Source organism: Babylonia areolata, chromosome 18 (genome assembly GCF_041734735.1).
Source record: "Babylonia areolata isolate BAREFJ2019XMU chromosome 18, ASM4173473v1, whole genome shotgun sequence".
NCBI classification, from domain to species: Eukaryota; Metazoa; Mollusca; class Gastropoda; order Neogastropoda; family Buccinidae; genus Babylonia; species Babylonia areolata.
This window is the reverse complement of record NC_134893.1, coordinates 7191833-7207930: the sequence shown is the minus strand read 5'-3', so window position 1 is coordinate 7207930 and position 16098 is coordinate 7191833. Positions and strand designations below refer to the sequence as shown.

The following is a 16098-nucleotide window of genomic DNA, read 5'->3' as shown; positions in this document are numbered from 1 at the left end:
AGTGTGTGTGTGTGTGTGTGTGTGTGTGTGTGAGTGTCCGAGTGCAGCTGGTGTACTAGAGTAGTAAGCAGCATGCCCTGAGGACGGTAGTAGTACTCAGTAGTAGTAGTAATGATAGCAGTAGTAGTCAGTAGAAGTCTTCAGTTTAACGTCTTTCCTATTTCTGTGATATAAGACGGTGTCCCCCCCCCCCGCCCCCCCCCCCCCTTAACGTCTTTCCTATTTCTGTGATATAAGACGGTGTCCCCCCCCCGCCCCCCCCCCCCCCCACACACACACACACACACACACACACACACACACACACACACACACACACCGTGCACAACAACTCAGTGCGGGTTGGTGCAGGAGAGCGCGAGTGGGACACTGACCGCGGGAGATGACTGAAGACTGAATTAAGTGTGGTGATGTGTCCATCGAGATCGATGATGACCATCGTTGTCATCCAGCTGGGGGATGGGGGGAGGGTGGTGGTGGGGTGGAGGGGAGGATGCTCATGAATCTATCTGTGAATGCGCAGATGCGCAGATGGCTGAATAGAATTAAGCCAGTGTACTGAGTTGAGGAAGATACATGCCTGTAAACGCGATGCACAGGCATGAGCCGGAATCGTGTAAAACGTGTGTGTGTGTGTGTGTGTGTGTGTGTGTGTGTGTGTGTGTGTGTGTGTGTGTGTGTGCGTGCTGTCGTCAAAATCTTCAGCGAATCACCTAAGATGCTTTTGATGCAAGGGACAAAATCACAGATGGTACGTTTTCGATTATTGACTGCAGTTACGTCCCTCAACTGCAAAATTTTACCCAGAGTATCGACCCAGTTGGCGGAAAACATTATTCTTGACACAATTGTCTGTTTCAAAGAAAAATTACAATCTCAAAAAATATTTCCCTCTTTCATCACATTGGTTTCTGGAAACATTAGGCTCTTGTTTCGATTTCTTTACTCAAACGGTTTAATTTGATTCACTATTATTTTCTGCGGATAGGTGGCGTCTTTGTTACTTCCTCTTTGCATGAGTGTGTTGATCGCCGGTACAGTTGGCAAAGAACATCGACTGCATTCATTGTTGATCTTTCCACGGTTGGACACATTGTTTAACAGTCACGATGGCGAACAGACTTCCAGCTGTGGTTGTCGACACCGGCACAGGGTAAGTCTACGTAAGGAGTTTATTTCGTTGTTGGATCATGCTGTCTGCTTTAACGTGAGAAGAGAAGGGAAGGGGTGTGTTCGCATCTAGGCCTACTGCTTCCGAACAGTTTGCTGCGATGTGCAAAAGATCGACATGCATTTTGGTTCTGTTGCATGTTGAATTGGAATGGAATTTTACAAATGAACGCTCTCAAGAGCAGAGATTGCCCTGATCTATTTTGATGAAACGGGATGTTGGTTTTTTCTAAAAGAAAAAGGCTCAATTTGTGCAGAATTGTTCGGAAGTTTATCACTGTGAGCATGGGTTACTTCCGTGTTTTCTAGGGAGTCCTTCTGAACGCATGGTACAATTTGTTCAAATGTTCATACTTCCTTGTCAGACATTATTTTTCCTAACCAGAAATGAGTGAATGGCATTAAAATAAACTTACAAGCTTTTACATCTCACTCAGGCAACTGGGGTCAAGTGTTAGGCCTAGTAAGGCCTGTACGTGATACTGTACATGGTGGGCTATCTGTATCTGTAGGATACGTCGCTGTCGCCAGGATTTATGGCATTATCGGGGTGGGTGGGGCGCGTTCGCAGCTTAGCAGGTCCTGTGGAGGCTCCGCAATTGTATGACCCATGTCTGTTATGAAATTGATAGCTCCAGGAACTTCTCCATCTCTTTTCCCAATTCACTCACCATTTTGCCATCATGATCATGTAATCATCAAGTATGATGCATTGATGTCAGAAATAGAAGTATTTAGGGAAGCAGGTTGTTCACTTGTCTGCAATGTCTATTGTAGTCAAGAGCTGAAATAAACAATGGATTTGATTTGGACTAATTTCACAGGGAAGTCCTTTTGGTCTCTGGTGTTTGGTGGCAGGAAGTTTATTGTTCACACTGCTTTAGTTTATGTATTAGTTCTTTAAACTCAGATTTTTCTGCATGATTTGGTAGTACTATGGTGTCTAAATTTATGATAAAGTCTAGAGAATCATTGCTGACAACTCAATGAAATTGAAAAAAACTTTTGAGTTTCTCAGCTGGTCTAATGCAGACTTGCTCAGTCGTGTGTGTGTGTGTGTGTGTGTGTGTGTGTGTGAATCATGAATGTGTGTGTGTCATTGTGTGTCCATTCGTAATATCATTTGCATCTGTACTTTCTTCCTGTTAATATGCATCAGGACACAGTTATTCTATAGTGTAGATTGATTGTTTTGTTTCATAAGATTTTCCTTTCCCCTTAGCAGAACTGAAACTGACACTCTCTCTTTGTCCCTTTCAACCCCTCCCCCACCCACATGTCTTTTTGATCATTACAAGGTGAAACATTCTCACTTCTAAATTTTTAAATTTTTCTGTTACATTGACATTGTACAGATAGGATGACTACAAGAAAAAATGAAGAGAACAGCTTAATGTTTATGATACTCCAAAGTTTTATCATCAGTAGTTTGTACTTCTAGATCTGTCATTCCAAATAGCCTGCTTGTGATTCTTGGAAATATTTTTTTGGGTTGTGTACAGTGTAGTCTACATTACATACAACAGGCTGATGAAAATGAAGGAAAGCCGTATTCTAATGACATGTTGTACTAATTATATCATCAACAGGTCAGTTATTGACACATTTTGGCATAGAACTGGGTATCTTTAGGTCTTGACTCAGGCCTTATGGACTTGGCTGGGTCTCTTTTGCCTCATCCCCTTTCCTTTGTCTATGTCTCTTTTTTAGAGCTTCCTTTTCCTCTCGTATCTCATACATCCTTTTAGCCTGTGATTAGTGTGAATAGATTTCTTGACGTACTCATTGTGCCATTTAGATAGACTCCAGGAAGATGTTTTCTTGATGAGAAACAAAACAACAAAAATCCACAAATCCCACATGCTGCACACATCAAGCACGTAATAAACTTAAGTAACCAGCAGCTGCAAAGAACTGGTCATAGCTGAATTATTTAAAAGTGTGCTTATAAATGTGCACTTGATAATAATAATATTAATAAGAATAATAATAATAATAAGGAAGAGAAAAGAGAGGAAACAAGCTGATCAACTTACCTATAGATGCTTGTTAGAGAGCTTGACATAACTGTTTCTTGACAATGATATTCTGTTCTGTGACTGTTGTTTGAAGGTACACCAAAATGGGCTTTGCGGGCAACACAGAGCCCCAATTCATCCTGCCCTCAGCCATTGCCATCAAGGAGACCGCCAGCGTGGGAGACCAGGCCATCAGACGGCTTGGGAAGGGGGTGGAGGATTTGGACTTCTTCATTGGGGATGAGGCCCTTAATACACCTTCCTATGCAGTCAAGGTTGGTCATTCTGAGATGCTGTATACGTCACCCTGTTAGTATTGCTGTCAGGATAAGTTGCCCTTTAATATGTGTACTGTTGCACACTTTGGAAGCTAGGATACAGAGGATCAATGCAGTTTACTTCATCTTGTGTGGGCAATTTGGATTTTGACCTGGCAGTAGCCCTTTGTCAAAACTGGCTTGTGTGTGTGTGTGTGTGTGTGTGTGTGTGTGTGTAACTAAAAAAAAATGTTGGCAGTGTTATTAAAACAAAAAAGAAAAGAATTTGTATGTTATATCATTATCTCATTCTCAGTAATTGTATTTTTTATAAGTGTGTGTGTGTATACACTGTGTTGACAGTGGCCAATCCGACATGGTATCATCGAGGACTGGGACCTGATGGAGAGGTTTTACGAGCAGGTCATTTTCAAGTATCTCAGGGCAGAACCCGAGGATCACTATTTTCTTTTGGTTAGTATGAGTTTAGATATATATGGAGAAGAAGAAGAAAAAATATATATAGAGATATATATACATATATGTGTGTTTGTGTGTGTATATATATATATATATAGATAGATAAATTATATACTTTACATGTATGTGCATTCCGTCTTGACCGTTCTCTAGTCCTCATTTTCTAGCATTCTCGTCGATTCAGGACACAAACCATGCTGTAATGACTGTAATAACTAGCAGGGAGGAAGGTGGCATAACGGTTAAGATAGCTTTTTGCCGTACAGTATCCGTGAATATCTGGGTTCAATTCCCACTCTCACCCTTTCTCCCAAGTTTGACTGGAAAATCAAACTGAGCATATAGACGGGCGCAATAGCCGAGTGGTTAAAGCGTTGGACTGTCAATCTGAGGGTCCCGGGTTCGAATCACGGTGACGGCGCCTGGTGGGTAAAGGGTGGAGATTTTTACGATCTCCCAGGTCAACATATGTGCAGACCTGCTAGTGCCTGAACCCCCTTCGTGTGTATATGCAAGCAGAAGATCAAATACACACGTTAAAGATCCTGTAATCCATGTCAGCGTTCGGTGGGTTATGGAAACAAGAACATACCCAGCATGCACACCCCCGAAAACGGAGTATGGCTGCCTACATGGAGGGGTAAAAACGGTCATTCGCGTAAAAGCCCACTCGTGTGTATACGGGTGAACGCAGAAGAAGAAGAAGAAGAAACTGAGCATCTAGTCATTCAGATGGGACAGTAGACCAAGGTTCCGTGAGCAGCACACACTTGGTGCATTGGAAAAAGATCCCATAGCAACAAAAGTGTCCTCTGGCAAAAATGTGTAGAACAAATCCAGTCTGATAGGTACACAAAGAATATATTTGCATGCAGTCAGGCTTGAGTAAGCGCAGTGGGTTATGCTGCTGGTCAGGCATATGCAAAGCAGACATGGTGTAGCGTACATGGATTTGTCAGATCACAGTGATGCCTCCTTGAGAAATTGAGACTGAAACTGCAATAACTTGCTAGCCAAAAGCTGTTGTTTCCTAAACAAGCAACAAGGTGCAGTTTTGTTAAGTGTAGTTTTCTTTCTTTCTTTCTTTATTTATTTATTTAGCTATTTTTAATGAGCGGCTCTATGAAACAAAATAAAGATGACTTAGTTTTGATTAACTGTTGTCCGTATCTTCTTTCAAAGTTCTTGTGTAGTATTTGCACTTAAGTGATGAATATGTTTAAACCAAACTGTCATGCTGTAGAATAAATATTGTGCCTAAATTGAAGTGTGTGTGTGTGTGTGTGTGGTGTGTGTGTGCGCGCGCGCGTGTGTGTGTGTGTGTTGCAGACAGAGCCTCCCCTCAACACTCCAGAAAACAGAGAGTATACTGCAGAAATCATGTTTGAATCCTTCAACGTGCCTGGTCTTTATATTGCTGTTCAGGTGAGCTTTTAGATGCTTCTTTGTTATGTGGTGTATATATGGCACATCTTTGACATGTATGATAATTTATGTGTACAAACGGCAAGTTTCACAGTATTTTTGTCAAGGTTAGCTTATGTTGCATCAGTCTTGAGAGTTTCTGTCAGTTCCGTGTACATTTGACAAATTATAATTATGTGGAAATGTGACTAGAGAGTCAGAATACTTAATATTTCTTACATATTTTGTGTTTTATTTCAATGAGAGGTTATGATGTGTGTCTTATGTCAAAAAAGGGAGGGATGTCATTTCACGGTTCCATGCAAGCCTAAGACAAGTCAAACAGTTTTTTGCATTTATGCCATACACACATTTTTGATAGAATAACACATTATCTCAGGTGTTTTTCAAGAAATTTTCAACCAAAGAAAGATTGACAGGTTTACCAGCCCAGTCTGTCTTCAAAAGCCCCAGTTGACACTGAGTCCCAAAATAATTCAATTCCAACATATTCCATGCACAGTAATCATAGCAATGATCCTGAAAATAAAGTTTTAGTTGTATTCTTCAAATTCCATTCAGAGAAGTGCGGATAGACCTTCGCTCCTATTCCTGAGATTTCATTTTAAGAAAAAAGGTAAGTCCATCTCCACATTTCCATGACCTTCACCCTACTTTCCTTTTACTGGGATATGGTTGAGTGCTCTGTGCATGAGTCCATTCTCCAAAGCATGCTACAGAAGGAAAGGTAAAATCATAAATCAAATAAAAAAAATTTCTTTTTTTTTTTCATTTTTCTGACCACAACGACCTTGACAACTGATGACTATAGCATCCATTCCATCTTTATTATAGTACTGCATCTTTGGGAGGCTTTTAGAAGAATTAAATACTGCATATTGCTTTTGAACTCAAGGGATCCAAATAATTTTTCCATACCTCTTGTATTTTATATGTATACCCAAAAACTCAAACTGTGTATTTTGTTGCGGTTCTGATTGGCCTAGACCACCAACATAATGGTTGAAAGAAGCATAATGTTTTTCAATTCTTTTCAAAAATGAAGTGTTTGCTATCCATTGCAATACATGAATTGTATCAGTAACCTATCCAAAAGAAAAAAGAAAAAAAAAAGTACATTTGCAGCATTTTACTTTTTGTGATTTAGCATACCGAATAAGAAAGTGCACAAACAGAGACTGTGAAACCTGCCATATATATTTGTGTATATTGATTCAACTGATGGACAAGTGTATGGATAATGTATGTGGACACATGTGTTAATCTGTTTTCTTTTGATCTTAGGGGTCGGGCATTTGAAGTGGATTGTTGAAAGGTCCAACAACAGTTTGTAAAATGTGTATACTTATGATGTATGTGCATGCCTGTTATTATGACATTAATTTACATTTGTGAAAAATTAGACCTTATGAATCTTTGGCTGTGTTGTCATTATTCCTCCAACATGACCACGTATCATAAAAAACAACAACACTGCTTTGTACCCAGGCTGTGTTGGCACTTGCAGCCTCATGGACCTCCAGACAGGCTGGAGAGAGGACACTGACTGGTACAGTCATCGATTCCGGAGATGGCGTCACCCACGTCATCCCTGTGGTGAGTTGACACTCAGGGATCCTGGGGGAACGGACTTACAACCAATGCTGCATTGAAACAAAGCATCAGAGACACTATCATGCTCTGGACGTTTCTATGTCTGTGGATCTGTTACCATGAGTTAGATATGCGATATGCTAACCAGAGCTTTTCCAGTGTTAAATATGATAATTATGGGGATTTCTGTTTGAAAATCGCTGCAAATCATTTTGATACGACAGGGATCCATGTTGTATTAGTCTTTTCTAGAAGCCACTGAAAGACTGTTGTCGACACTGTAATGTGTTTTATGATATTTGAAACAAACAAGGTGTGGTGGTAATGGAAAGTTCATCTGTTGTTGAAGACATGTGTTCATACTCTTTGCCTGTACATTGTGGCTGTGTATATTTGTTTGTGTGCATACATGCAGAAAGCTTTTGTCTGGAAATATTTTGTCGTAAAAGCTCAGATCTTTACCTCAGTTTGGTAATGATGATTCATCAGATAGACTAACGGTATACACATATTACAAAATAGGCTTTATTGCAATTACAATTTTTGTTCCTTCACTGTTGCTGGTTTTCCTGCTTTTCTTTTGGACTGAACAAAACGTACAATTATTTCTTATTGTTTATTATTATTTCACTGTTGAAAAGTTTCCTGGTTTTGTGTCAAACTGAACAAAATGTATACACTGTGCCCAGGCTGAGGGCTACGTGATTGGCAGCTGCATCAAGCACATACCCATCGCAGGGCGAGACATCACCTACTTCATTCAGCAGCTGCTGAGGGAGAGAGAGGTGGGCATCCCTCCGGAGCAGTCCCTGGAAACAGCCAAAGCCATCAAGGTGTGTGTACTGTATTTGCTTTTTGAGTCCTTTAAACGCATTTGTTCTCAGGTTCATAGTATGGCTCTTTGTTTCCCCTGTCTCTGTCCAGCCTTCAGTGATGTTTGTCACATTTTTCCTCGTTTGACAATGGGTTGGGTTTGTGGTTTTTTTTACGTTTTATAATCTTGTTCTACTGCTTTCAGTTGATTTGTTGCTCTATGTTATTTAAGTGTTGGGGAGTCTTGCTCAAAGCAGGATTAATGCTGAGGTTTTGGAAATTGAAATGCACATTTTTTTTTTTGTTTTGTTTTGTTTTGTTTTTTTGCTTTTTGGTGATGTGTGCTTCAAATTTTTTTGGTTTGTTTTAAATTCTGTCAGGTTTATTCAAAGCATGGGTACTGCTGAAGCTACTTGACTGAGGATACAGACAGGTGTTTAACAAAAATAGGGTATTCTGATGATGAAGGGAGCATAAATCTAAATTTGTTCTGATGTACCTTTTATTTGTATGTGTGCCAGCTGATTACCAGTAGCACCAGGCAGTATCTGACTGAAGTTGTGTGCCACTTTTGGTGAGAGCAAAACAATTTGCTGATTTATTGTATCATTCAAGAGAGCCGAAAATGATTGCATCAAAATTCTTTACATTCTATATCAGTAATGTGAAGTATGTTGCCTTGGTTGTATGGAAGATTCAGTGTGTTCCAGTAAGGAAATCAAAATGGATGCAGTATCTCATCTTCAAGATTCAGTGAATTCTAATATGGAAATCAAAATGGATGCAGTTTCCTGTCTTGTTCAAGATTCAGTCTGTTCTAATGAAGAAATCAAAATGGATGCAGTCTCCCATCTTCAAGATTCAGTCTTCTGTCTTCTTCAAGATTCAGTGTATTCTGATAAGAAGGAGATCAAAGTGGATGCAGTCTCCCATCTTCTTCAAGATTCAGTCTTCTGTCTTCTTCAAGATTCAGTGTATTCTATTAAGGAGATCAAAATGGATGCAGTATCCTTTCTTCTTCAAGAATCCAGTGTATTCTATTAAGGAAATCAAAATGGATGCAGTATCCTTTCTTCTTCAAGAATTCAGTTTATTCTATTCAGGAAATCAAAACGGATGCAGTCTCCTATTTCTCCTTCCTGTTTCAGGAACGCTTCAGCTATGTGTGTCCCGACATCGCCAAAGAGTTCGCTAAGTACGACAGTGACCCCAGCAAATGGCTTAAGAAGTACGAGGGCCGGAACGCCATCACCAAGCAGCTGTACAGCGTGGACGTGGGTTACGAGCGCTTCCTGGGCCCCGAGATCTTTTTCCACCCAGAGTTCTGCAACCCTGACTTCACCATGCCCATCTCGGAGGTGGTGGACGAGGTCATCCAGAACTGCCCCATTGATGTCAGGAGAGGCCTGTACAAGGTGTGGGTCAGATGGGTATTGTGTTGTGTTGTGTTGTATTTATTGTATTGTACTGTACTGCATTTATTTATTGTATGTATTGTGTTGTGTGGTATCTACTGTACTGTGTTGTATTGTCTTGTGTCCATTGCCACCATGGAGGAAGGTGGAAGAATGGTTAAAGACACTTACCTGCCAGTACAGTGTCCTTGAGGGTCTGGGTTCACTTCCCTGTCTTGCCTTTTCACATGATGAAACATTACAAATAGAATTACAAAATAAAGAACAAACAACTGATGATATGATTAAGAGTATTTGGGGAACATTTTAAAGCAATTTTTACTTGTATTTCTTGGTTTTCCTCCTTTGTCTTCTGGAGAGGGATGACTGTATGCTTCTTGGTTACTGTTCCAGAACATTGTCCTGTCTGGTGGGTCGACCATGTTCCGTGACTTTGGTCGCAAGATTCAGCGTGATGTAAAGAGGGTGGTGGACGCCAGATTAAAGGCCAGCGAAGAACTGAGTCAGGGTCGTATCAAGGTGGGTGTCAGTATTCTGGTCAAGATACTCAACAATAACAACAACAATCCTTTGAGAATAGTGAAGCACGTTTCTGATATTACTACATTATATTATTTATTTGTCACAACAGAAGATTTCTCTGTTTGAAAATTCAGGCAGCTCTCCCAAGGGAAAGCAAGTGTATTGTTTCTTTTACTGTCAAAGTGGATTTTTTGACAGAGGTTTTCCTGGGACAACCTGTGAACACTGTCTTCCTAGTCAGGTACATTACCACTAGACCACTGCTTTGCCATATTTATATTGTGTGGGATGCTTTTGATTGTTAGTCAGTCAACAAAATATGCCAATTGCAGTTGACAGAACAGTTATATCGGGGCTTTGACAATGTGAGATCAAAACGCATGAATACCTTTGCTCTTGATAGTAATAACTTGTAGTTATAATATGTTGAACTGAGTTTAGAATGGGATGTGCAGCTAAGTGGGTTGAAGTCTTACTGTGACTTGCAGATGAATTTTTTACGTACCACTTTTTATAACACATCAAAAAACAAACAGAAAAGGAGAGGGGGGGGGATAACTGACCGTTTTCCACCAGCATATCACACACAGATTAAATTCACTGTAATGGATAAATGATCCTTTGGTGGAAAGTGGTCAAGGCTCCATTTTTTTAAATTTAATAATGGTTCTCTTTGGGGTTTTTTTCCTGTTTGCTGGACTTGTTTCAGTTGCTACTTCAATGACAACCTTACAGACCGTAGTCTTTTAGATTTTTGTTTTTGCTGACAGCAGTAGCTTAAATAGATTGGAGACGAGGAGGCTAGGCTCAGGATGGAAGAGAACTAATGCAATGTAATGTCATTCTGTTGTGCTGTAAATGTGTGGAGGAAGGTGGCAGAATGGTTATGACGCTCAGCTGCCAATACATAGAGTCCGTGAGTGTGTGGGTTCAAATCTCGCTCTTGCCCTTTCTCCCAAGTTTGACAGGAAAATCAAACTGATCGTTTAGTATTTCAAATGAGACGATAAAAACAGGTCCCATGTGCAGCATGCACTTGGCGCACTGAAAAAGAACCCATGGCAACAAGAGTGTTGTCCTCTGGCAGAATTGTGTAAAAAGAAATCCACTCTGATAGGTACATAAATATATAAGCATGGACTCAAGGCCTGACAAGGGTGTTGGTGTAGCGTATATGGATTTGTCCGAACGCAGTGATGCCTCCTTTAGAAACTGAAACTATAAATGTGTGGGTTGATGGATGTTGCAGCCCAAACCCATCGAGGTGCAGGTCATCACTCACCACATGCAGCGCTACGCCGTCTGGTTTGGAGGCAGCATGCTGGCTTCCACGGTGAGTCTTGTATTGGGAGGATTATAAGGATTTGGAGGGCTGGGAGTTGGGTCGATTAGTTAGTTGAAAGGATAGGTGTGGGGGTTTTGAGGAATGAAGGATGGCGACAACTGGGGATGATGGAGGTTGTGGGCCTGTGGGTTGTGTGGCATTTTCTTTTTTGTTGGAGGTGGGGATTATTTGAGTGATTCTATGTTGTTGTACATGGTGCAATTGATGTGAAGGATTCATGATGGGTTTTGCTGGTTTTGTTTGCCCGTGACATAAAGCGTGTGTCGGTAACTATGGACAGGTTGTTTCATTGAAGGTAAAACTTAAAATGACAAACATATTTCATATTACACACTAATGCATGCACGCCATGACAAACACATGAAGTCACTCAACCTCTCGACTGCTGCTGAAGAGATGTTTGTCAGTGAAGGGCTGTTACCTCATTAAAACAGAGCTGACAGGACAGGATGTTCATCACCATTCTGTGTTTAGACTCCTTCCTTCCTGTTGGCACTGTGTCGCTACTGTTCAGCAAAATCAGTTATACCAACAACAACAAAAAAGCAGAAACTGCACTCCATATTCATACCACACTAATCTCATTTCACAAAGGTTCAACAATAGTCAGTCAAGGGGTTAACTCACTCAGTACGGCCAGCCATCTCTTCTCCTCTATACAGACCCCTTGGATGTCCAGTGGGTGTCTCAATGACCCAACCTTTAGCTTCTGTCGTCAGAATTGTGGTATTCTTTGTCAACATTCACCTCTTCAGTATAAGAGCCTTCCGCTTGCAATATTTTGATGGTGGTAATTGGGGTGAAACGCTGTTAACGTCGTCTCTTTCGCCGTTCGTATGGAGAGAGTTAAGTAAAATCAACGTCTGAAATCATCACCTTCCTAACTTGCACACCAGCTTCGAAGAAAGACAATCATGCAGTTCCGTACATTGTGCGTTCCAGCCGGAGTTCTACCAAGTGTGCCACACCAAGGCGGACTATGACGAGCACGGGCCCAGTATATGTCGCCACAACCCTGTGTTTGGCACCATGGCCTAGCCGGTGAACATGGCCCCCACCATCACCCAGCACACACAGCCCTGGAACAACTGCTGCTCCTTGCATGACCTATCCTGCATCCTGCATCCTGGCTGTCAGTACAACCACACACTGTGCTGTCACGGAGACCGTGCACAGAGCCTTATGACACAATAAGTATGCATCTTAGCTGGAATCCACAAGTTGTATGAAAGCGTGTGATTTTTGTGTGTTTGTGTGAGTGGGTGTTTGTTGTTGTTGTTGTTTTTTTTATTGGGGTTGCTTGTGTGTTTTGGTTTGAACTCGTGTTGGCATGTGAGATACGACAAGCTTTTTGTAATGATGTTATTAAGCAGTAGACGAAAGGAACCAGCATCTATGAGCAAAATTATCTTCCAAAAATGTTTTTGTTTCCTGTGCTGTTTTGTTCACTAAGTGTGTGTTTGTGTGTGTGTGTGTGTGTGTGAGAGAGAGAGAGAGAGGAAAACATACTTCATTGTTGCAAAACATACTTTATAACTTGTGTTGGATGCTTCATATAGTACTGTGTGGTAAACAACCTACCATTTTATCTTGTATCTGTTTTGTGTGTGTGTGTGTGTGTGTGTGTGTGTGTGTGCATTGGTGTGGGTGTGGGTGTTACACGTATGTGTATGTGTTTGAACAAATGATAGATGATGCGTGAAGCTTTGTTTGTATGCAAGTATTTCCATGCATACTCTGTTACACATATTGCAGGCATGATTAAGTCGCAAGAGATGTGTGCATGGAGAAGCAGTACAAAAAAGGTTGCATGCTATCTCAAGTGTGATTCTTCTTCGATTTGGAAGATCTCTTTCCATTTGGGTTAAGGCAGTTTGTGGCTGGCCAGGCCATTGTTTGTCTAATCTGCCAGGGAAAAAAGTTTAAAATTTCAACATTATTTTGTAAGTTACTTCAACTCATTTTCCTACCACATCAGTGAAAGATTGGCAATGAAGATTATAAATAATGTTTGTTCAGAATACCACCATCTCTGATTTTGAAAAAAAAAGTTTTATCTAATTTTTTTTTTCTGCTCTCCCCAGAAGATGGAAAAAATGTAGTTACAAATTTTGGGATTTTCCCCAAAAAGTGAAAGATACTCGTAGCATTTGTAAAGTGTGTGTGCTGGAGAAAATGAAATACTATGGAAACAGTCACCAAGGGCATATTCTGAAGACCTCGAGAAAGGTCTGTCCAAAAGTTTGTGAAAGAATTGTTGGTCCAAAGCTAGTGCAAGAACTGTCGGTCCAAATATGTTTGAAAGAAATAACTAGTTAAGACTTGAGTGCTATTACATATCCCTGTTCTAAACGTATATTTCTGATTTGTTCTGGTTTTAAATGACAGGGGGGGCTGACTGAAAGAGCAGCTAGAAAGACACTGCTGCTGTTTGGTTTTCCCACCAACCTGTACATTTCTCACAGCATGTGTTCACCATATATACTGGCTGATCTTTGGAGACACTGCTGCAGTTTGGTTTTTCTCTGATTCCCTTATTGATCTGTACATTTCTTGCATTGTTTTTTTTTTTTTTTTCCAAATACTGCGTCTGATCTCTGCCGTTGGGTCTTCATTGTGATTTCTCTCTTTCATGATTAATCTTTTGTATAGTTCACTAAATCTGCTTGCTTATTAAAGTAATACAAGTTTCCCCAACAATGAATGGAAAAAAAAAACAACAACAGCTGCTCATGATACATGTTTTCTCCACTTCAGTATAAAACTGCTGTACCTGAAAAGTTTGAGCTATAGATGTAGTTGGGGATAGTTCATTCAAAATATGGACCAACCAATTTGATTCCATGTATTATAACAACAACAAAAAAAGATTGTTATGAAAATAAACTCTGTTGATTGTCTTTCATGACTTCAAAGTTGAAAAAGAGAAAGCTTATTGTGTGCAAAAAATCATTTCATGATTATAAAAAGTGTGACAAGATAATTTTATTTGCTTGTAAGTTGTGAGTGAGATTTTTTTTTTTTTTTTTTGTGGACAGTTGTGCAAAGATATGTTTCATTACGATATGGACAGATTATTCCAAGGACTGGATAGATTGGGACAGGTGGTATGAGGGAAAGGGTAAATTGTGATTTGGGTCAAGAGAAAATAAGATGGTGCAGAAGAGGTGGCTGTATCTTAATTATTGTTTTGTTACCTACTTCCGGGAGGTTGTCGGCCGTAGTACTTTCGTTTTCTCCGCATAGGCGGATAGTAGTTTGCACAGGACAGGAATGTCAGACCCCTATCGGAGTCTGCACTAGTTGGGTCACGGTAAGTATGTTATTTAAACGTAATTTTAGATAGAAAATTTCGTTTTGTTTTTCCGCTATAAACATCAGAAATGCTTTTAAGTTTCTAATGTTGATTGAACAAAACTGTCCAGTGATTCAGACAAGAAGAATCTGTTTTCCTAGTCAGGAGAGAAAAGTGGGGCTAGAGGGGTTAAAAGTGACGTGATATATTAAGATGCAAGTTAACAATGTTTATCAGTCAAGTTTATGAAGTGTAAAACTTACTATTATCACTGTGTACATGTATTAATAATATCACTTTACCCCACAGGAAAGCAATCTGGAAGCATGGATATGTTAATAATTACTCATTATAGCCATTCTTTTATTTAAACGCTGTTGCACAAGTTGAGTGTTTTTAAGTATATTTCAAATCAGGAAAGGTTACAGTTCAGGAAAAAATAAAAATAAAGAAATAAGTACAAATAATGCATTTGTGTCCTTAAGATTCAAGTTCTGCTTTGGTATGTGTTCATATTTGATAAATCAGAAGGCAGGTTACCTAAGCATGTATGTAAAAGTTTGTTGTTTTTTCCGGGGTTGTTTTTTTAATGGGTAACATGGTTGAATAGTAAGAGTTGAGGATTCTCACCCAAGAATCCTGTGACTTTCAGTGCACCTGGCAGGTAAAGGGTACATTTTTTTTTCCATCTCCCAAGTCAACATAATTATATTTGCATAGATCTGCTAGTCCCTGAACCCTGATCGTGTGAACATGTTAAAATCAAGTACACATGGTAGTCCACGTCCAGGTTTTTGGCAGGTTATGGAAACATGAAAACACCCCACGTCCAGGTTTTTGGCAGGTTATGGAAACATGAAAACGCCCCACGTCCAGGTTTTTGGCAGGTTATGGAAACATGAAAACACCCCATATCCAGGTTTTTTTGGCAGGTTATGGAAACATGAAAACACCCCACGTCCAGGTTTTTTGGGGCAGGTTATGGAAACATGAAAACGCCCCACGTCCAGGTTTTTTTGGGCAGGTTATGGAAACATGAAAACGTCCCATGTCCAGGTTTTTGGCAGGTTATGGAAACATGAAAACGCCCCATGTCCAGGTTTTTTTGGCAGGTTATGGAAACATGAAAACACCCCTTGTCCAGGTTTTTGGCAGGTTATGGAAACATGAAAACGCCCCATGTCCAGGTTTTTGGCAGGTTATGGAAACATGAAAACACCCCACGTCCAGGTTTTTGGCAGGTTATGGAAGCATGAAAACGCCCCATGTCCAGGTTTTTGGCAGGTTATGGAAACATGAAAACACCCCACGTCCAGGTTTTTGGCAGGTTATGGAAACATGAAAACGCCCCACGTCCAGGTTTTTGGCAGGTTATGGAAACATGAAAACACCCCTTGTCCAGGTTTTTGGCAGGTTATGGAAACATGAAAACGCCCCATGTCCAGGTTTTTGGCAGGTTATGGAAACATGAAAACACCCCACGTCCAGGTTTTTGGCAGGTTATGGAAGCATGAAAACGCCCCATGTCCAGGTTTTTGGCAGGTTATGGAAACATGAAAACACCCCATGTCCAGGATTTTGGCAGGTTATGGAAACATGAAAACGCCCCATGTCCAGGTTTTTGGCAGGTTATGGAAACATGAAAACACCCCTTGTCCAGGTTTTTGGCAGGTTATGGAAACATGAAAACACCCAGCCTGTTACAACAATGACAGTCATCAGTCAAGTGATGATTTTTTTTTTTTTTTTTTTTTTTTTTTTTTTT

The 16098-nt window shown here is 40.3% G+C and overlaps 1 protein-coding gene across 2 annotated transcripts; it reads left to right on the top strand.

Annotated features, from left to right (window-relative positions):
* Positions 1–1001: 1001 nt before the first annotated feature.
* Positions 1002–16082, top strand: LOC143292411 (actin-related protein 3-like). Of its 2 annotated transcripts, XR_013056647.1 has the most exons (11): positions 1002–1153; positions 3283–3463; positions 3809–3919; positions 5255–5350; positions 6839–6946; positions 7633–7776; positions 8905–9171; positions 9565–9690; positions 10943–11026; positions 11981–15297; positions 15390–16082. XR_013056647.1 is itself a non-coding variant. In XM_076602654.1 (10 exons), exons 1-10 carry the CDS (start codon positions 1110–1112, stop codon positions 12074–12076), a joined length of 1257 nt encoding a protein of 418 aa, XP_076458769.1. In that variant the 5' UTR covers positions 1002–1109; the 3' UTR covers positions 12077–16082. The 2 variants fall into 2 exon arrangements, 1 of the variants encoding a protein (XP_076458769.1); XM_076602654.1 differs by having other exon boundaries at positions 11981–16082.
* The last annotated feature ends 16 nt before the right edge of the window (positions 16083–16098 follow it).

Bases quoted from the DNA above. Each gene is read 5' to 3' on its own strand.
- LOC143292411 (XM_076602654.1), top strand. From the start codon at position 1,110: ATGGCGAACAGACTTCCAGCTGTGGTTGTCGACACCGGCACAGG. The intron at 6,947-7,632 runs GTGAGTTGACAC...CACTGTGCCCAG, and splicing joins TCACCCACGTCATCCCTGTG to GCTGAGGGCTACGTGATTGG. The intron at 9,691-10,942 runs GTGGGTGTCAGT...TGGATGTTGCAG, and splicing joins TGAGTCAGGGTCGTATCAAG to CCCAAACCCATCGAGGTGCA.